This window comes from Amblyraja radiata, chromosome 14 (assembly GCF_010909765.2).
Source record: "Amblyraja radiata isolate CabotCenter1 chromosome 14, sAmbRad1.1.pri, whole genome shotgun sequence".
Lineage (NCBI taxonomy): Eukaryota > Metazoa > Chordata > Chondrichthyes > Rajiformes > Rajidae > Amblyraja > Amblyraja radiata.
This window is the reverse complement of record NC_045969.1, coordinates 47,817,513-47,838,722: the sequence shown is the minus strand read 5'-3', so window position 1 is coordinate 47,838,722 and position 21,210 is coordinate 47,817,513. Positions and strand designations below refer to the sequence as shown.

General features: G+C 43.2%; 1 protein-coding gene and 1 pseudogene across 6 annotated transcripts in view; one reads left to right on the top strand and one right to left on the bottom strand.

Annotated features, from left to right (window-relative positions):
• Window positions 1-663: 663 nt before the first annotated feature.
• LOC116980742 lies at window positions 664-7,692 on the top strand (annotated as a pseudogene).
• The window catches only part of c14hxorf58 (chromosome 14 CXorf58 homolog), a 32,949-nt gene continuing 15,592 nt past the window's right edge, over window positions 3,854-21,210 (bottom strand). For 4 of the 6 annotated variants that reach the window (XM_033033274.1, XM_033033271.1, XM_033033273.1 and 1 more), the window contains exons 6-9: window positions 18,254-18,385; window positions 13,786-14,015; window positions 7,905-8,049; window positions 3,858-4,201 (exon numbers count right to left, since the gene is read on the bottom strand). In XM_033033274.1, the coding sequence (XP_032889165.1) occupies window positions 4,013-4,201; window positions 7,905-8,049; window positions 13,786-14,015; window positions 18,254-18,385 (696 nt within the window). In that variant the 3' untranslated portion in view covers window positions 3,858-4,012. Of the gene's footprint in view, window positions 4,202-7,904; window positions 8,050-13,785; window positions 14,016-18,253; window positions 18,386-21,210 lie in introns of all 6 variants that reach the window. The other 2 variants (XM_033033276.1, XM_033033277.1) reach the window with 2 other exon arrangements.

Here is a 21,210-nt window from a genome sequence, read left to right as displayed (position 1 = left end):
AATGTGATTTTGATTAGCTGTGACTTCACGGTTAGATAGTCGACTCCTTTGTATTTTCACATGCAGAATGTGAGAGTTGCCGGTAACCTAGATTGATCCTTGGTAGTAAATAGTGACACGGATATTGATACGATGAGGCCTCAAGTAAACATTGACAATAAATCAGAAGTTTATTTTGCATATGTAGTACGAGAATTTTGGCCGAACAGTCCATGAGCCATAGCGCTGCAGCCAGCAGCACTATATTTAAAGGCCATAAAGCTGTGGCCGGCAGCGCTTTGTTTAAAGCTCCATGTGTTAAGCTGGTAACGCTGTGTGTATTGCTTTAGGCGCCAGTCTGCGGCTGATAGTGCTTTGTTTCTAAGGGGGGGGTGGGGGGCCTTGCTCGGATGCAGGTTGTAATTTGCAAAGATCCTATAGCGGAGCAAGATCTTTGGTAATTTGGGAGCGGCGCTCTTGGCCAGGACTTACTGGCAGTTATTTCAACAGTTGATTTCTGCCTGTATAAAGCCTTAAATTAGTTCATGTACGAGAGGGGTTCAGCGCCGCGGACAGAGGCAGAGAGGGAGAGGTGTGCTGCAGTAAAACAGACCCCTCGCATAAAGACAAGTATTGTTTTTGTTCTCTCTTGCCAATAAATCCGATTTGTAACTAAACAGACAATAAACTCTAAACAGACGAGTGAGCCTTTTTCTGTTCTAGTCAGATCCTTGGACCTGTTCCCTTGTAACAATTGACGTAGTCTAACAACTAGCATAGAAAATGTATGGTAAAAAGAATAGCACTGGTGCAGGCCAAGCGCCCCCGCAACAAGCTGCTGCCCTCGGTGCAGGGGACCCCGCAGCAGGACGTGCTGCAGGCGCGACCAAGAACCTCGAGTCTTCAAGCTCCTCCAATGCTTTTAACGGGTCACAAGGGAGAAGTTCATTGTAAATTTCACCCAAATGGATCAACACTGGCATCTGCAGGATTTGATCGACTCGCATTGTTTTGGAATGTATATGGCGACCGCGATAATTATGCTACATTGAAAGGTCACAGTGGAGCAGTGATGGAATTTCATTATAACACAGATGGCAACATACTTTTTCCAGCATCAACAGATATAACTAGCAGTGTGGGACAGTGAAACGGATGAATCAAGTAACTGAAAATTCACACATCCTTTTGTGAATTCATGGTATGCAGCCCGACGGGGCCCACAGTTGTTCTGTACAGGAAGCGACGACGAAACAGTGAAGCTATGGGGCATTCGGAAGAAGGCTGCAACCCATACATTTCGAAACACGTACCAAGTACTGGCAGCACTGTTTAATGACACAAGCTATCAGATTTTCTCTGGTGGTATTGATAACGACATTAAGGTTTGGCAAAACAAGTTAATTTACACCATGCTTGGTCATACAGACTGGGTGACTGGTTTGACCCTGAGTGGGGTAAAAGATGCCATCACAGATCTATCAGTGGATAAAGTGGCCATTTGCACCGAAGCCCTACAGAACCGTATGGCCCTGGATTTCATCCTGGCTGAGAAAGGGAGCACTTGTGCTATGATCGGGTGGGAGTGCTGTACTTGTATTCCCAGTGATTCGGAGAACATCACTAACCTCGCTGACCACATCCAGAAAGACGTGGGGAAGATTCGAAGGGTAGGAGGATAATACCACGACTACAATCCCTTTTGGAATGTTTGGAGGCTGGTGGGCAACAGTCGTGCACTGAGGACTGACCATTGGGACAATCTTATTGGCCATAATATTACTGTGTGGTATGTGCGTATTGGCATAATGACTGTCGACTTTACTAACGCCTGCGGGCTGGATGTGATGGTAACCTGACTGTTTGAGGAGTGGAATGTAACACGAGAATTTTGTCCGAGCAGTCCATGAGCCATAGCGCTGTGTTTAAAGCCCATAACGCTGTGGCCGGCAGCGCTTTGTTTAAAGGCCCACACGCTAAGTTCTGTTTAAACCTTTGCTCGCCAATTCGGCAGCGCTGTGTATATTACTTTACGCGCCAAGTCTACGGCCGGTAGCATTGTGTGTGTATTGCTTTACGCGCCAAGTCTACGGCCGGTAGCATTGTGTGTGTATTGCTTTACGCGCCAAGTCTACGGCCGGTAGCATTGTGTGTGTATTGCTTTACGCGCCAGTCTGCGGCTGATGGGGAGGGGGCTCGCTCGGATGCAGGCCTCTGCCATTGGTTGCAGTTTAAATTTGGGAGCTGCGCTATTGGCCAGGACTTAACGGCGGTTAATTCAACGGCTGATTTCTGCCTGTATAAAGCAGTAAGCCACAAGTTAGTTCATGTACGAGAGGGGTTCGATAGTTGAGTCGCGATCAGTGTCGCGGACCAAGGCAGAGAGAGAGGGAGTGTGCTGCTATAATGCGGACCCCGTGCATAGCAAGTATTGTTTTTGTTCTCTCTCCTGCCAATAAATATGAATTGTAACTAAACACAGTTCTACTAGACAGATCCTTGGACCTGTTTTCTTGTAACAGCATATTAATAATTTGTTTTTAAATGTAACAAATTATGTATTACACTATGTTACTTTTCGACAATTCAAACCTAGTCATTTTTATCGATCATTTGTAACTGTTAGTGACTTACTGGTTTTTTTCCCGTCAGGTTTCTGGGTTTATAATCTTTACTCATATGGAATTATGCACTTAAATTACTTCCATCTTAATTTTAAAATTCAAAAGGAAGAATCACAGGTGGATTGACATCGTTTCACCATAGCAACATATTTCATTCCAAAATTTTAAAAGACATCTTTAAACTAGATCTCGTCCAGCATCCTGGCATGTCAAAACAATCGAGTATTATTCGCGTCTATTTATTTACTCTTTCTTCTAAATCCTTATGCATTTAAATTACCTACAGTACCTGATCACTAACTTTGCAAAATTCTTGATGTTTCTAATTGCAGAATAAATATGGAATAATCTGGTTGCAATTTAACAAGTGTGGCAGTGCATCGTTCAGTTTATCTCCTAGTGTGAATCTACGCAGTGTCTCCGTTTTAAAAAACTCCAATCCATTTTGAAGAAGCCATTTGGTGGTTTTCAACACATAAATATCCTCTTGATACCTTACTTAAATATAATCTGGATAATGAATATTATATTCACCTGAAACCCAGGCTGGAAACGAAGCCCAATTGTAGCTCCCTTTTGGGGTCATTGATCCCAAATGGACTTCCACAATCCACTAGATTTCAACAATTGTTGAGACAATGTTGTCAAGCTCATCCCTGGAGATTAAGGCAGTCTCCAAAAATATGTGTACACACTGATCAAAGATTTTTTTCTCTCTCCATTACTTAATTTCATGCATAAGATGCCATCTCCTAAGCTGCTGCTATGTCTTAGATAATATAAAATGCATAAGGGGTTAAACACAATAGGAAGAATGGAAAGATCCATGGCACAGTTCAATGCCCGGGCCAATATTATTCCTCAACCCAGATGAGAAATATTTCAGTACTGTTTTGGGACCTTCCTTTGATCAATTTAACTGTTGTCTATCTACATTAGAGTTCAAAAGAATTCCATTGCCCACAAAATGCTGTGCTCTACCTGTAAGTAAAGTGAGCTGCAGCTGTTAAACCAGATACCTCTGCTCTGATTTATCGGACCAAGAGACAAAATTGATTTTGACCACAACTGATTAAACTTCATGCATTGTTAAACCATGCATACAGTATAGTACAACTTGTTGGAAATGTATTAGAGCTACTATGCTCAGCATAAGCCATGCCTTCAAAGGAAAGGGAAATATCAAAAGGATGTTAATTGGACTTTCTCCCAACTGTGTGTAGAAATACCATGATCCCAAACACTCAACATTTATATTAAAGATCAATTTTATATCAAAGTAAAGGCACACAATGTAATTTGCACATGGTGTCGGTCAAAGTTAAAGGCAACAGCAAGCACGTTTTATTGACAGGGCATAAATGAATGTCTGTTACATTTGATCTGCCCTTCTAATACATCGTCTTGTTTCAGTTAGGGAATGGTGTCCCACATGCATCAAGCGAGAGTTTCTGTGTCCAAGCATAGATTTTATCAACTTCGTGCTCCCATTCTTCCTCTGAAGTTAAATATGTAATTTGATCTTTTTCTTCAGAGTTTGTAACAATCTGAAAGTCATCCTGTGCAGGACTACGGTGAGTTGGTTTATCTGGTTCTTCCTGGTAATTACGTGATAAATTAAAAATTAAAGGCATTAATGCAGATCACATAACTGTTCTGTACTTGCATATGGATAATTAACATTTTCCTGCAGTTCACACTATAATTGCACAAAAAGAGCAAATTAATATTTAACCATACCAATGTAACATTGATGTAGTGTTCAATATTACCTAAACAGCTGAAACTGCATATTAATTTACAGCTGTTCATGTTGTGGATAGACACAATGTTGGAGTAACTCAGCGGTACTGGCAGTGTCGCTGGAGAGAAGGAATGGGTGACGTTTTGGGTCGAGAACCTTCTTCAAACCCTTCCTCATATTGTGGCATATTTGTCACCCTGACTAAGATGCCTCATCTATACGAGTCCCACTTGCCTGTATTTGGCCCATATCCCTCTAAACATTTCCTATCCAGATGTACCTGTCCAAATGTCTCTTAAATCTTGTTAGAGTAACCGCCTCCTCTGGCAGCTCGTTCCATAAGCACAACAATGGAAAACGTTGCCCCTCGGGTACCTATTAAGTTTTTCCCCTCTCACTTGAAACCTAAGTTTCCTCATTCCCCTGCTCTAGGTAAAAGACTGTGCATCTCCCCTATTCTATTCCCCTTATGATTTTGTGCACTTCTATAAGATCACCCCCTCATCCTCCTGCACTCCAAAGAATAAAGTCCGAGCCTGCTCAACCGCTCCCTGTAGCTTAGGCTCTCAAGTGTTAGTAACATCCTCATAAATCTCTGCACTCTTTCTAGCTTAACAACATCTTTCCTGTAGCAGGGTGACCAAAACTGAACACGCTACTATCAGGCCCCGAGTTAAAAATAAGAGGATGCATATTTGAAAGATTTTGTTTTGAATTAAAATTGTATTTGAATTTTTCGAGAGAATCATTCATCTTTGGAACTTCACTTCAATCATCTTGTGAGGGGGAAAAAATATTTTGAATGTTAGGGCAGAATTAGATAGATTCTTGATGAGCAAGAGATTGATAGGTTGCTGCCTGGACCTGAATGTGAAGTTGAGATCAGCAGGGCGAGTTGGTCCGAAGGGCCTGTTTCCATGCTGTATGACTCTAAACCTTTCTTACTCATATAACTGACCAAATGTCTATTCAGCATTGTAATTGTACCCATGTCAACCACTTCATCAGGCATGGCTCCATGTACCCACCACCCTTTGTGTCATGATTTTTCCTATAATTTAAACCTTCCAGCCCTTACAACATCTTTGTGAATCTTTTCTGCATCTTTGCTAGCTCAATCACATCCTTCCTATTATTTGCTGACCAGAACTGCACACCACATTCCAGGTGTGGTCTCACTAACATCTTGTATTGTTGCAACATGACATCCCAATCCCTGTACACAATGCTCCAATGAGGGTAAGCATGCCATATGCCACTCTCACTACCTTGTCCACCTGTGATGCCGCTTTCAAGGAATAATGTACTTGGATATCTCAGTGGAATACTCCAGCATGCTGTGTATGTTATACCCTGGTTTAAATTCCCAATGTTTGTCACTTCACACTTGAGTTAAATTCCTTATCCCTCTGCCAATTGATCTAGATCATGCTGTAGCCTTTAACAACCACCTTTGTCCATCACACAAACAATTTTGGTGTCTTCGGCAAACTAACTTGTGCCACTTAGATTCCCATCCAAATCGCTAATATATATATATGACAGGCAACCTTTGGTGCATATATAGCAAGCTTACAATTCTAATGAAGTTACTTCATCAAAGTTTAATATACCAGATCTGAATAATGACAAGAAATTAAACTCTATTAACCAAAATTGAATGAATCCATTTAGGATTACATCGGGTGCACAGCACAGAAATAGACTGATCAGTCCAATTATGCAGGTCCGACTGAATAAATGGATGTCGGAAATGGAATTTAATGCTGAAAAGTTATAGATTGGTTGGAAGAATGAGAAAGCCATGCAAACAAGAGGGCAAAGTCCTAAAAGGATTACAAGAAAGTTGAGATCTGGCATATGTTGAGATATGTGCATAGTTTGTGAAAGCAGTGAAAGTTATTTTGGATCCTTCCTTTTATAAACAGGCACACAATACAAGAGGAATGAAAAAAGACGCAGTGTCGGAGTAACTCGGTGGAGCAGCATCTCTGAAGAAAATGGAAAGATGACATTTCAAGTTGGGACCCTTCTTCAGACTGATTATGGTGCAAATATATCACAAAATGGCATATTTGTTGAACATGGATGTGATGTTTCCGGTCGGGATACTTCAGACTGATTGTGCTGGGGGGGGGGGGGGGGGTTTAATAGGTAGGTGAATGACAAAGGCCAGAGGGGAATATGAGATGAGGATAAAAGAAGTATTAATTGTAATAAATGAATATAGGGGACAGGGGAGCGAGTAGGGTAGAAATGGGTGTGAGTCAGGTGGGGCACAAGGAACAGAAGGAGGATAAAAGGGGGGGGGGGGGTATTCAGTTTGGAGGTTAATTACCTGAAATTGGAGAATTAAATATTCATGCCATTCTAAGTTACCCAATTAGAATATGAGCTACTTTTCCTCCTGTTTACATGTGTCCTCACTCTGGCAATGGAAGAGGCCCAGGACAGAAAGGTCAGTATGGGATTGGGTAGAGGAGTTAAAATGGTTATCAACCAGGAGATCCAGTAGGCCTTGGTGAACTGAGCGCAAATGTTCAGCAAAACGGACGCCTTGTCTACATCAAAAAGCAATGGAGGCCACATTGGGAACACCAAATGCAGTAGATGAAGTTAGATGGCGTGCACATGTCTTACCTGGAAGGACTTCTGGGGTCTTTGGATAGATGTAAGGGAGAAGATATTGGGAAAGGTGTTGCATCTCCTGCGATTGCAGGGGAAAGTGAAAGGACAAAAAGGAATGAAGATACAGTTAGTCTTTAAATAAAACTGGTTCTGGCTTAAATGAAGTAAAATGTCCAATTCGGGGAACCACACCAGAATAGATATAAAGATTTTGGAGAAGATACAGAAAATAATATGAAAAATGTATCTCTTTGAATTCTTCTCTACCTTATTCGACCAAGCTGTTTCATGTCCCCTCATCTCCTGGTTTTCTTAAGTGATTCGACCCCCCTGCCCCCCCCCCCCCAATGGTCCATGCTGCCATTCAAACACCTCCCTAATAGTCCATGCTGCCATCCTATTCAGCATAAAAATATTCTCTATTTCCACAAGTGCATCAATTCCATTTAGATTTTTATGATTACATCTTTATCATGGATAAAAAGGGTTATTCTGAATATCTGATTTGATTTCTGGGTGGCTGTCCTATATTGATGAACTCTTGTGTCCTTTACCAGGAACCATTCTCTTTATATCCTCTCCATCAAGACCTTTCAGTTATAAAAGCACTGTTAGATCACCCTTCAGTACTTATTTCTCAAGAGAAAAGAAACAGTATGTTCATCAATTTTTTATTACCCCCCCTGACATCAGCCTGAAGAAGGGTCTCGACCGAAATGTCACTCATTCCTTCTCTCCAGAGATGCTGCCGGTCCCGCTGAGTTACTCCAGCATTTTGTGTCTACCACCTATTCTTTTACATATATGGTAACATTTATTTATACCATTCTTATAAGTGGATGTCAAACATTGAGGAGAAAAGCACGTTAAGCCATATGCCACCAACATTAATGAAATAAAGCATTTGTAATTAAGCCACACAATTTTACCTCTTTGCTTTTATCCAAACCATACATCTTTCTCATTTTAGAAACTTTCACTCTTGCTTTATAAGAACGACGCTGTGACTCCCTTCCTCCTTTTGATGATCTTGAAGACCGCTGTGGAGTGGTGTACGAGGCTGGAGAAGGTGGCCTGGAAAATTAAGAATATGGGATATCTTTAAGAGGGAACGGCAGATGCTGGAAAATCGAAGGTAGACAAAAATGCTGCAGAAACTCAGTGGGTGAGGCTGCATCTATGGAGGGAAGGAAATGGGCAATGTTTCGGGTCGAGTACCTTCTTCAGACTCTGCGGCTGGAAGGGGGAGGCCGTAGACCTTCTTCAAACAGATTAGATAGGGATATCTGATCTGTTATCCTCCCTACATATTGTCGATCGGTGGTGGTCAGTGACATCGTCTTTGCTGTCTTGTGCTGGCCTTGGACGCCAACAGAATTAACAAGCTCATCAGAAAGGCTGGCTCTGTCCAGAAGGTGGAGTTGGATTCATTGGAGATGGTCTTGGGGGGATGCTCCTCAAACTGCGGAGCATCTTGGACATTACAGTTCACCCCATCTATGACACACTGGTCAATCTGATGAGCGCCTTCAGCAACAGACTGGTTCCACCAAGATGTAGCACGGAATGCCACAGATCCTTTTTCCCTGTGGCTATCAAACTGTATAACTCCTCCCCCTTCTGTCATGGGGTAGACTGACTCCCGTTCCCCCTCCCCAATCAGTGCACATCCCCAATCCTTTCCTCTCGTCACTATAATTTCATGTATCATGTATCTTGTTGTGTTTTATGACTGTTGGCAGACCAATTTCTCTCCTAGGATAAATGAAGTTCTATCGTATGGTATCGTGACAATAATAAAACTAAACCATTCAAGAGGATGGTTCAATGGTGCTTTTATCGTCACATGTGCAAAGTGCAAACACACAGTGAAGTTATTTTCTTACCAACAGTCCAGCAGAGGATTGCCATACCTAAGCACATCCCCGATTAACAAATTGTACAGTGATAGCTTACTGATCCCGCATGCAAGAAGTGCCATGTTTTGGCACGATTTTCACAGGCTGCTGTGGGCCTCCAGCCATCACCTTCGTTTGGACGTGCAGGACAACTTGTGAACCGATGTCCCTATCCTCGCCCATCCACCTTTGTTCCCCGAAGGATGCCTCCTGCAGTCGACCTCGAGAGTGTGGTAGACCAGACCCCAGTTCCCTCTCCTCTTCCACCGTCCTCACTCCTCACCGGTCGTGTCTGTCGTCGTCGCTGCCTCCATCTTTGCTGGTCTTCAGGGGCCAGCACTGCGGCCTCCCCCTTCCAGCCGCAATTCAACAGTTTCCCCCTGTTGTAGGCCGCAGGGGTCTGCTTCAGTGGCTTCTCCCTGTATGCCGTGGCGTGCCAGGTCTTGTATTCGGCCACGGATGTCCAGCTCGGCAGCTATAGGCCGCGGCGCTCTGGGAGCTTGGATGGTGGATCATGACTGACCTCTTAGCATTAACCCTGTCTCATACCCCACCCCCCTTAATAATCTGAAACATTTCAGTAAGAATCCATCGTCTTCTGAAATCTATTAAGTAAAATCACAATTTACTTAACCTTTCCTCGGTGCTCAATCTAACATACCCACAATCATCCTATTAAACATTCTCTGAACCACCTCCAATGCAGTACGATCCTTCCTAAAATAGGAGAGCAAAATTGTTCACAGTACTGTAGATGTTGCCTGAGAATTGCCTTTACAGTTGCAGTCTCTACCTTTATACTTCAACCTCCTTGAAATGAGGGATAACATTCCATTAGCCTATAATACTAATTGCTGCACTTGCATGTTAGCTTTCCATGTCTAATGCACAAGGAACATCAAGTCTCTTTGTGCTGCAGCTTTTTGAAGTCTTTCGTCATTAAATAATTGCTTGTTTTTTTCCCCTCTGAAATGAACAAGTTTACATTTTCCAACATGAGACTCCATTTGCCATGTTTTGCCCTTTCAATGTTTTTCTGTAAACTGTGTGTATCCTCCTCTTAACTCAACTGCCCGACTATTATATCATCCCCAATTTTGTCCGCTGTACATGAGCTTTTTCCCCCCAAATAATTAATATATTTTACAATCAGTTCCAGTCCCAGTACTGATCCTTGTGGTACCCCATTGGCCACAGGTTGTAAACCTGAAAATGCCCCCCTCATCCCTAATTGTATCCTGATTATATGTTGCATCCTACATCATGGGCTCTTGTGACTTAACACTTTACAAGGCATCTTGTTGAATGGCTCCAGGAAACAAATACAATAGGATTGTGTTGGAGTCAATATTTCTTTCCTACCATTGTAAGTGCTACATCTGTTGCTACACTGAAAATTTTATAGACTGCTACATCATCTTTTGCTATGTGCATTCTTTGTGACACATTGTGGATTATTTATTTTAGCACCATGTCCAGCATTTCTTGTTTTAGTTTCATTCAAGGGAGCATAGGGTCTCGACCCAAAACGTCACCTATTCCTTTTGTCCAGAGATGCTGTCTGACCCATTGAGTTACTCCAGCTTTTTACATAGAAACATAGAAAATAGGTGCAGGAGTAGGCCATTTGGCCCTTCGAGCCTGCACCGCCATTCAATATGATCATGGCTGATCATCCAACTCAGTATCCCGTACCTGCCTTCTCTCCATACCCCCTGATCCCCTTAGCCACAAGGGCGACATCTAAGTCCCTCTTAAATATAGCCAATGAACTGGCCTCAACTACCTTCTGTGGCAGAAAATTCCACATATTCACCACTCTGTGTGAAAAATGTTTTTCTCATGTCAGTCCTAAAAGACTTCCCCCTTATCCTTAAACTGTGACCCCTTGTTCTGGACTTCCCCAACATCGGGAACAATCTTCCTGCATCTAGCCTGTCCAACCCCTTAAGAATTTTGTAAGTTTCTATAAGATCCCCCCTCAATCTTCTAAATTCTAGCGAGTACAAGCCGAGTCTCTCCAGTCTTTCTTCATATGAAAGTCCTGACATCCCAAGAATCAGTCTGGTGAACCTTCTCTGTACTCCCTCTATGGCAAGAATATCTTTCCTCAGATTAGGAGACCAAAACTGTACGTAATACTCCAGGTGTGGTCTCACCAAGACCCTGTACAACTGCAGTAGAACCTCCCTGCTCCTATACTCAAATCCTTTTGCTAAAATCCTTTTGTGTCCATTTCGGAGATACATTTTGCTGTTTGCGGTTAATCTTATTTTTCTGTGAACTTGTGAGTGACATGGATCGGAAGAGAAATGTTTGAATTGTTTTGCAGCCTGTTTGCAACAGAAGCGCATTTAGGAGAGGAGCATCTTTGTGGTGTGGTTTTATGGCTAGAGCTATATGGACATGCTTTTATCTTGTTCTTTAATTTTGATCCAGGAGAATAGTCCGATTAATACCTGGGCATGGTTGATTTTGATGGGGCATATAACATTGTTCACTTTGCGGTGCAATGCTTTAAAATATGCCACATTGACTTGCTTTCTTTAATAGTGAATTCAAAATCTTCTCCCTGTTTGGGCTTACAAACTCTGTTCTCTTCATAGCTACATTTCTTATAATGTTGGTGCTGGTACAGTCATCACAAAATCAATGCAGGGCTATTAATACTTAAATCATATGAGTCATAAGCATAACCTGTAACATTATGCAAGTAGATTGCAATTTTACCACGTTATTGCTCTGTGGTCATCTGATGCAAGTCCCATAATACTAAACACCATCTATACGTTATGGCCAGTCTGCTCAAGCTAGATAACAAGATGTATTGGAGATCATAGCCACAACCCCAACCCCAAACCCGATCAAGTACATGCTAACTGATGTTGGGGAGCTAGCTGGACATGCTAGCTCCCCAATAGGTTTCTACTGAATTTACAATGATAAGCAAACCAGAGAGCTTGTCGTGAATCTCTGAAAGCTGAGCTTTTACTGTGATGTGAATTAGCCACCTTTGCTCATTTAAGACAGTTTTAGAAATGTTCAGTGAACATTTTAATGGTTGTAGAAAAAGAGAGAAATAGTTCAACAGAATAAGCAATAATTAATAAGCATGTTAAAATGAGCAAAACAAAGATGATGACACAGATAACTTCATATTAGGTAATAAAAGTAAAGTATTGAACCCATCAATAAATAGAGCAATGGCAAGCTGCAATTATGAAAGATGAGACAATTGAAAGCCGTTTCTGAAATTCAAATGAAAGCTGTAAAAATGGAGTGGTTAGCCCATAAAATAATAGAGAACTGTTGGCACTGATTCCCATCAAGTCCCCTAGTTTTGCTCTCGCTCCACATCCCCCCAGACGGACAAAGATAGAGTTCCCCAGGTCCTCGCCTTTCACCCCACCGGCCTTCCCATCCAAATCATTCTCTGACATTTCCATCACCTCCAACATCACCCCACCACCAGTTACAAGTTTCAATCCCAGCCCCTTTCCACTTTCCACAGGGACAGATCCCTCTGCAACTCCTTGGTTCACTTATCCCTTCCGATGCAAACCACCTCCTTCCCAGGTACTTTCTACTGCAGCTTATTAACCTACCAGCCTTTAGGATGCAGGAAGAAGCCAGAGCACCAGTCGGAAACCCACGTGGCCACAGGAGCTGCTACTGCAAGAGATGTAACGCCTGACCCTATTCATCTTCCCTCACAATCATCCAGGGACCCCAGCAGCCCTTCCAGGTGAGACAAGAGATGCATGTACACGTGCTCTAGCCTCATCTACTGCATCTGGAGTTCCAGATGTGGCCTCCTGTACATCAGCGAGACTAAGAGTAAACTTGTTCACCGTTTCGCTGAATACTTGCGCTTGGTCCGCCAAAGCCTACTGGATCTTTCGGATGCCTACCATTTTAACTCTTCCAATTCCCATGCCGACCTTTCTGTCCTGGGCTTCCTCTATTGCCAAAGTGCGGTCAAACATAAAGTGGAGGAACAACACCTCATATTCCACTTGGGTAGCTTACAACCCAACAGTATAAACATTGAATTCTCCAATTTGATGTAACTGCAAAACCCCACCCCGCCCCCCTCCCCCCCCCCCCCCCCCCCCCAAACACTTCTCTTCCTCTTCCTCCGCTGTGCACCACCTATTTTACCCCTCCCCCTCCACCTACATTACTGCCTCTAGCATCACAATTTGCATTTCCTCAATCCTTTCGTCTTACACCTTCTGTCTTTTCACTTCTGGCCTGTGTCTACCATCTACCTATCTACTCCCTCCCCCTCACGTATCAATCCATTATCTGCAAGGCTTTGTCCTTCCTGCCTCTTCTCTCTTTCAGCTTTCGTCCCCCTCCCTCCACCCCATAATCAGTATGAAGAAGGGTCCCAGCCCAAAACGTCACCTACTCATGTTCTACAATGATGCTCACTATCCAACTGAGTTACTCCAGCACTTTGTGTCCTTTTTCCCCATCATCAATACTGTTTTGACGAAGAATCTCCAATATGGCAATGTTTCCTATCCTCTCATTCACAAACAGATTGAACTCACATCAGTAACCCTTAGTGTAAAGAAGATATCAAGCAATATTCAAATATTCACTGCCTCCATGTTTAATGTTTTATGTGTCATTCCTAATTGTCACTATGTCATATTATCACGTGGGCTGAGCACCAAGGCAAATTCCTTGTATGTGAATATGGCCAATAAACGTATCCATTCATTCAAATGCAAAATGTTCCTTTCATTCATCCTTGCATAAACTGTTTGTCTGATAAGGTATTGGATGGATTTATAGCTCTGTGTTTACAGTGGCATTGTTGCTACATTATATATATTATGGTTTGTTTTGATACAATTAGACTCTGATTTCTTAAAATTTAAATAGGTTGCAACAAAAGTACCTGATTTGAGAGATGGTTCTAATATGTTGAAGCTGAATATTTTCAGTAATTGGCTTGGAGAGCAGAATTGGCAATTCCACCTTCAAACGTTGTGATAAAATTCTGCTGTGCGCATAGTCTACAATGTCATACATGATTGTTGTTCTGGGCAGGTTTGTCAGAGTCAGCATCCTCCAGTAGTTATCTCTGCCTCCAAGATAGGCTGGTGTCTCATCCAGATTGCTTGCATACTTCAGAAGAATAACACAGTGACAAAATGAACATCTCATTGATAATTGAGTTCTTACAATGTGACATACGTGATGCCCATTTTATTTCATCCAGAAAAAGATACTATGGTGATGTTACTTTATTTATTTATCAAAAGGTACATCATTTGTAGGATAATAATATTAATAATTATAAGATGCCACAAGATGGCTGGCCTGCTAATTCTTTTAACTGGACACATAGAAATGTTTTTGGTACACTTTAACACTGTGATGGTTACAGAATTATTGTGACGGAGAAGAAGGTCATTCAGACAATTGGGTCCATGCTGCTTCCCAGCAGAGCAGTCCCATCAGTCTCATTCCTCTCTTACTTCCCTGTAGAGCTGCAACATATTCTCTCTCATCAGCCTAACAACTCCGTGATTTATTTGTTTACCTACATTAATGGTTAATTGGCAACTATAAATTACCCCACCAGCAGGCCTTTGAGAGGTGGGAGAAACTGGAGCACAGAGAGAACATACACATTCTACATAGAGAGCGCCACAGGTCAGGATCGAACATGTGTTGAAGCCGTTGAGAAAGGAGTGAGAACTGCTGCACCGTCATGCCACCATTTCGCCGATATGGGATTAGCAGCCTAGAAATCACCTGTAAAAGTCCTACCAGAGGAGCTGTGAAATTTGATTTGTCGCAGACCAGAAATTAATCTGACATTGTTATAATTAGAGTAAATTTACAGGCCACCATACAAATTCTTCCATAAGTGTACCTGGGGCACCTTGTCCCATCTAGAGAATAGATCCAGGAAAATGGGTTATTGGCTAGGACCACTTGGCTTCAAAACCCATGACATTTGCTGTCTTCAAGCCAAAGAAGACTCCTAAACACCATCTTCTGGTTGTCTTCAAAGTGCTATGTCATACTTCACAATACATATTACTTAAAGGAACCTCCAAGGGAAGGAAGAGTGTAGCTGAAGGACATTAATTGGCAGTACCTTCCACCAAATTGGTCAAATTCTGAAACGTATTATTATTTGTGCATTTGCATTGGATGGTAAGGGAAGCAAATTGAGTGGATCTAAATGTACTCATTAACTCACATGTTGAAGGAAAGAATTTGTCGTAAACACATGAAGACTAAGTGACACTTCCTTTGTAAAGATACTCTGAAAAAATATGCCACACAGTAATTTTGTAATCGTAAAATTACAACCATAGCAAAGGGGAAGATTAAGGATTAGTTAATGTTTATATCACAGTTTTCATATCCCTTTCAAGTCAACACAAAGTATTTTACACCAAGGTGTAAATAAATGTTGTTTTATGGCAGTATTTAAAGGAAATTGTTATGATATTATTTTAATATGTACATTATATCTGTTAGTACCATTCATGTAAAGTGGTTATCTGATTTTGTTAACATTCATTTAACAGATCAGAGATTCACCAATGAGGCCATCCTTTATTACCCATTTCTACTAGCGCTAAAGAAGGTGATGGTGAGCTGCTTTCCTGAACTGCTGCAGTCCTTCTGGATACTCCCATAGTAGTGTGGGGCAACGAGTCCAACAATAATGGTCAGGCTATATATTTTCAAGTCAAAATAGGATGCAAACTGAAGGGGAACCTACCAGGATGGGTTGGTGAGTACGTTTGCTGATACACCCAAATTGGAGGAGTTACAGACAGTGAGGAAGGCTGTCAGAAGATATAGCGCGAGATAGATCAGCTGAAGAAATGGGTGGAGGAAATGGCAGATACCTGAGCATGTTTGAGGTTTTGCACATTGGGAGGTTGAAAGTAACAGTTAATGGCAAGATATTTAGCTGCATTGACCTGTAGATGGATCTTGGAGTCCAGGTTCACAGCTTGCTGATGGTGGCAGCACAATTAGAAAGGGTTTTAAAGGAGGCATTTAGTATACTTGCTTTCATTGCCAGGGGCATTGAATATAAGAGTTGAAGACATGGTACAGCACTGCAGGACTTTGGTTGGGCCGCATTGCGTGTAGTTCTGGTCGCCCGATTACAGGAAAGATGTGGAGACTTTGGAGAGGGTGCGGAGGTAATTTTGCCAGAATGCTACCTCAATTAGAGGGCTTCAGCTACAGGGAGAGGTTGGATAGACTTGCCTTACTTTCTCTGGAAGACTTGATAGAAGTATACAAAATTATGAGAGGCATAGATAAGGTACACAGTCAGACCTTTTTGCCCAGGATGGAAATGGCCAACACCAGAGGGCGTAGCTACAATATGAGAGGGGGAAAGTTTAATGGAGATGTGCGGGGCAATTTTTTTTACAGAGCGGGTGGTGGGGGCCTGGAAAGTATTGCCAGGGGTGGAGGCAGATAAGACAGTGGCAATTAAGAGGCTTAAAAGATTCAGATAGGCACATGGAAGTGCATGAAATTGAGGGATATGGATCATATGCAGGCAGATGAGATCAGTTTAACTTGCTGTTATGTTTGGTACAAACATTGTGGGCTGAAGGGCCTGTTCCTATACTGTACTCTTCTGTGTTCTATTGATGGTGTTTCTATGTGCCTGTTGCCCTCGTCATTCTGGTTAAGTGTTTGGGAGATACTATCAAAATAGTTTGTAGTGTAACTGCAGTGTACTTATGTGGTACACGCTGCAGTCATTATGCACTGGTAATAGAGGGAATGAAGATTTAGATTGGTGGATGAGATGTCAATAAAGCAAGCTACTTTGTCTTGTATAGTGATATGCTTCATATTCTGATTTGTGTCTTATATAGATGGTGGAAGGGCTTGGGGTGTCCACTGCAGGAAATCCAGTTCTTGTAGCCACAGTGGCTGATCCAGTTAATGTTGACCTCCCAGGATATTCATGGAAGATGACGTGGCAAAGGTAATGTCATTGAATATCAAGGATAGCTACATGCTCACTCACTGGAGATGACACTTTTGTGTGATGATTGTCACTTGCCCCATATCAGCATACACCTGAATGTTTTGTAGGTTTTGTTCCATGTAGGCATGAGCTGTTTTATTTGTTGAGGAGTTGTAAATGGAACTGAATATTGTGCAGACATTAATGAATATCCGTATAGCTGACCTTATCATGGAAGGAAAGTCACTGACAAAGCAACATTGTCAGGTATATGTTTTTGTTATGACTGGACTAGCATGGCTTGGATAAAGGCTCAGCTAGTTTTGAAGCTTGAGCATTTAGTACCATAAGTGGGATGTTATTTGCAGCAGCTGTATCCAATGCACTGAACCATTTTGTTATATCAGTTGGAGTCAATCAAATTCACCAGAAAATGGTTTATGAAGATGGGATCAGGGCAAAGCTGTGATGGATAATCTATCTGGTAGTTCTGTATGAACATGCTGATCCCAATCATTGTACAGGATAGGGATGTTCTTGGATCCTCCTCCTCCATTGTTTAAATGTCCGCCACCATTCTTGACTAGATGTGGAGGACTGTAGAGTTTCAATCTGATCATCAGCTGTGAGATTGCTTAGCTCTGCCTATTGCATATTGGCGTTGCTGTTAGTCTACACGCAGTCCTGGATGGCAGTATTTCTGGGCTGGCACCTCATGTTGTTTTTGTATGCCAGATGTTGTTTCTGGCATAGCTTTCTGCACTGCTCGTCGAAGCAGGGTTGATTTCCTGGCTTGATGCTAATGGTAGATTAAAGTATGCCAGTCCATCAGGTTACAGACTGTGATAGATTTCTGCTGCTCCTAATGACCACAGAGCTTTATGAATTCTCTTTTCTGATCTTCCAGAACCATACTGAGGCTATTCCGCTGCATGCACATTCACTATAAATAACCGACTAAAATATCTAGGATTTTTGCATGGTATTTCTAGCCCCATTAGCATTTTACTGAGAATTTTTGTGATACCTTTTTCTCAAACAACTCCAACAATACATTTGAATTCCCCACAGAAGATGAACAATGACCAAAGCAAAATGACAGGCAAGGGAGACGACAGTGATATGCTGTGCAAGATTCAATAGCATGTGGTGTTTTTCTGTCTGAACATTTAATATGCAGAAAATTTAGACTGAAAAGGGACGGGGGGGAGGATTTCTCTTTGGTTATTAGTGCTAAACAATTGAAAGAGATGTTTTGGTCACTGGCTGAATTCACATCCCAGATTTCAGTTTCACTGAAGCCAGGATGGAGCCAGGTGTCAGGCATGCAATTAGCAGCTTACACGCTCAGATTGATTTATCCCCTAAACACCTAAACAAATGTTTTCGTTTTTCAAACCTGCATGTAATCCTTGGCTGTAACAATATCAACTTCATCTGCTACGTTGGTTCTTTGATACTGAAGGTTATCCTGAATGATAAGATCATAAAATTTTCTTCTTCCCATAATCTTGCAAGAAGCAGCTGCTGCCTGTTTAGAAAAGAAGTCCACAGTCACCTTAATATGTTGTTTTAAATACTACTATATCTATGAATGATAATGGTAAAATCCAAAAATATAGGCAATTCTTAAGCTCATAGGAACATAAGACATAGGAACAGAATTAGGCCACTCGGCCCATCGAATCTACTCTGCCATTCAATTACGGCTGATCTATCTTTCCCTCTCAACCCCATTCTCCTGGCTTCTCCCCATAACCTTTAACACCCTTACTAATCAAGAACCTATCAATCTCCACTTTAAAAATACCCGAAGACTAATTCTTCACAGTCGTCTGTGGCAATGAATTCCACAGATTACGGAATCAAGAACCAGAAGACATAGGTATAAGGTGAGAGGAGAAAGATTTAATAGGCAACTTTTTCCACACATAAGGTGGCGGATATATGGATCAAGCTGTCAGAAGAGGTAGTTGAGGTCGTACTTTAACAACATTTAAAACACAGGTTCATGGATAGGAATGGTTTAGAGGGATATGAGCCAAAAGCAGGCAGGTGGGACTAGCATAGAATGATCATCTTGGTCTGCATGTGCAAGTTGGGCCAATTACCCTGTTTTCATGCTGTGTGACTATGACTCTACTAATCATCAAAGACCCACACCACCCTGACCACACTCACTTCTTGCTGTTACTATTGATAAGAATGCACAGGAGCCTGAGAACTGTTTTACCTCCAGTTTCAAGAACTTACTTCTCGTCAACCATCAGGTTCCCGAACCACCCTGCAGAACCCTAGCCATACCCCGACCCTGAACACCACCAATTTAGAACTACTAAGGTTGCTCTATGTATGTTGATTTTTGCACTATTAAGGTATAGTTTATTTAGAATAACTGAATTTATCATATACTAGACCAACTGGGACCCGTTGGGTCCCTGTCACAAGGGAGGCCTTGTCCCCCAACGCAACCCGTTCCCCAACGCAATATTGCACCACTAACCCATAGCCCCCAAGGGAGGCGTGGTCCCCCAACTGAACCCGTTGTCGAACGTAAGATTCCAGCACTCCCCTGCCTCCCCCAGCACTGGACTTGGAAAAAAAATCCCAATTGTACTTCCCCAATTGCAGTGGCGCAACTCCCGGGGGGGACAAAGGGGACACGTCCCCCTTCTGTTTTGAGAGGTGGGGGACATCCCCCGCAAGTTTTTGTAATCCGCATTTTAAAACCCGGTGAAATCTCTGCTTTCCGCAAGACAGTGGAGGTGGGACTGCTGATCGAGGGCGCCGATTGGACGAGAGAGACGTCGGTCAGCAGCCAATGGGGCAGGACATGATGATTCAGCGAGATGATTGCAGGAGGGAGGAGTGGGGGGGGGGTGGGACTGAGGATAGAGAGCGGTGATTGGAGGAGGGAGACGTGGCACAGACCTGCGCCTCATCCGCAGGCAGGATCGATCCCGGCTCACCGGCCCGGTCCCATCCCCAGACGAGGGAACCCCCCCCCCCGGGTGGCCAGAGAGGTCGGGAGTCAGACGGCAGCTGTACCCCCAGGCCCACAGCCAGCGCAGAGAAGCAGTGCTAAACCCAGCTCAACTCTGCCTGTCCCGCCAGGTTAACCTACAGCCCTGCCTGACTTGCGGGAAATATGGCCAGCACGGAGAAGCAGCGCTGGTGTCCCGTCAGTCCAGGCACGGCTGTAGGTCAACCCGGCGAGACAAGCAGATTGAGCTGCATTTAGCGCTGGATTGAGCCTCCGAAGCCTCGCGCGCGTGTGTGTGAGTGTGCGCATACGCGCGCGGCCGCCAAAAAATTGTGTCCCCCCTGTCCCACGGTCCCCTCCATATTTTGATTGCGATTTCCGTGCCTGCCCAATTGCAATACCAATTGACCCTCCCCCTCCTGTCCTGCCAGGAGCTATGATGGCAACATTGTTACAAATGTTCGGTGCACTTGCTGTGATATCTCATTGAGGTGAAAAGTTCAGAGTGTTCCTGTCTTGCAACTTTGTATCGAAGTATGTTGGTAGCTGTGAGGAATGATTTTAACAGTAAAAATTGTTTTAAATTCAAAGTCTTTTGATGTTTTTAAACTTTAATCATTAATGTCGATAAATAAAGCATGAAATATTCACATAAGGGATCCCGGCCTTGACGGGATAAATGTCAACCGGAATATGTAAAAATGTTATCGTTACCACGTAGTTTTTTCGCGATGATGTAAAAACAACCACATATTCACGGATACGTACAAGATCAGTTTTAATAAGCGGCGTCACACACACACATTAAAACCACCCCCCACACACACACACACAAACCCCCCTTGATATTATATTAATATTATTCATTCGCTCCTTTTCCCCCATCCCCCGCTCTATCCACTCACGCATAGCCCCCAACTGCGCAGGCGCTGTTAGAGAGGGAGAGGGAGGATGGTAGAGAGGGAGGGGGGGGGTAGAGAGGGAGGGGGGGGGTAGAGAGGGAGGGGGTAGAGAGGGATAGGGGTAAAGAGGGAGAAGGTGAGAAGGGCAGAGAGGGAGGGGGGGGCAGCGAGGGAGGGGGCAGAGAGGATGGGGGGAAGGGGGGTAGAGAGGGTGGGGAAGGTAGAGGGGGTGGGGTGCAGAAGGGGAGGGAGTAGAGGTGGAGGGAGAGTTGGTAGAGAGGGAGGGGGTAGAGAGGGAGAGGGTAGACAGGGAGGGGGGGAGTGTAAATAATTGGCTGCCTTTTTGAGGCAGTGGGGGGGAGAGTGTGAATAACCCAGGGGGGGGAGTGTAAATAACCCGGGGGGGAGGGGGAGTGTGAATAACCGGGGGGTGGTGAATAACCCGGGGGGGGGGGGGGTTGTTTGTTTAAA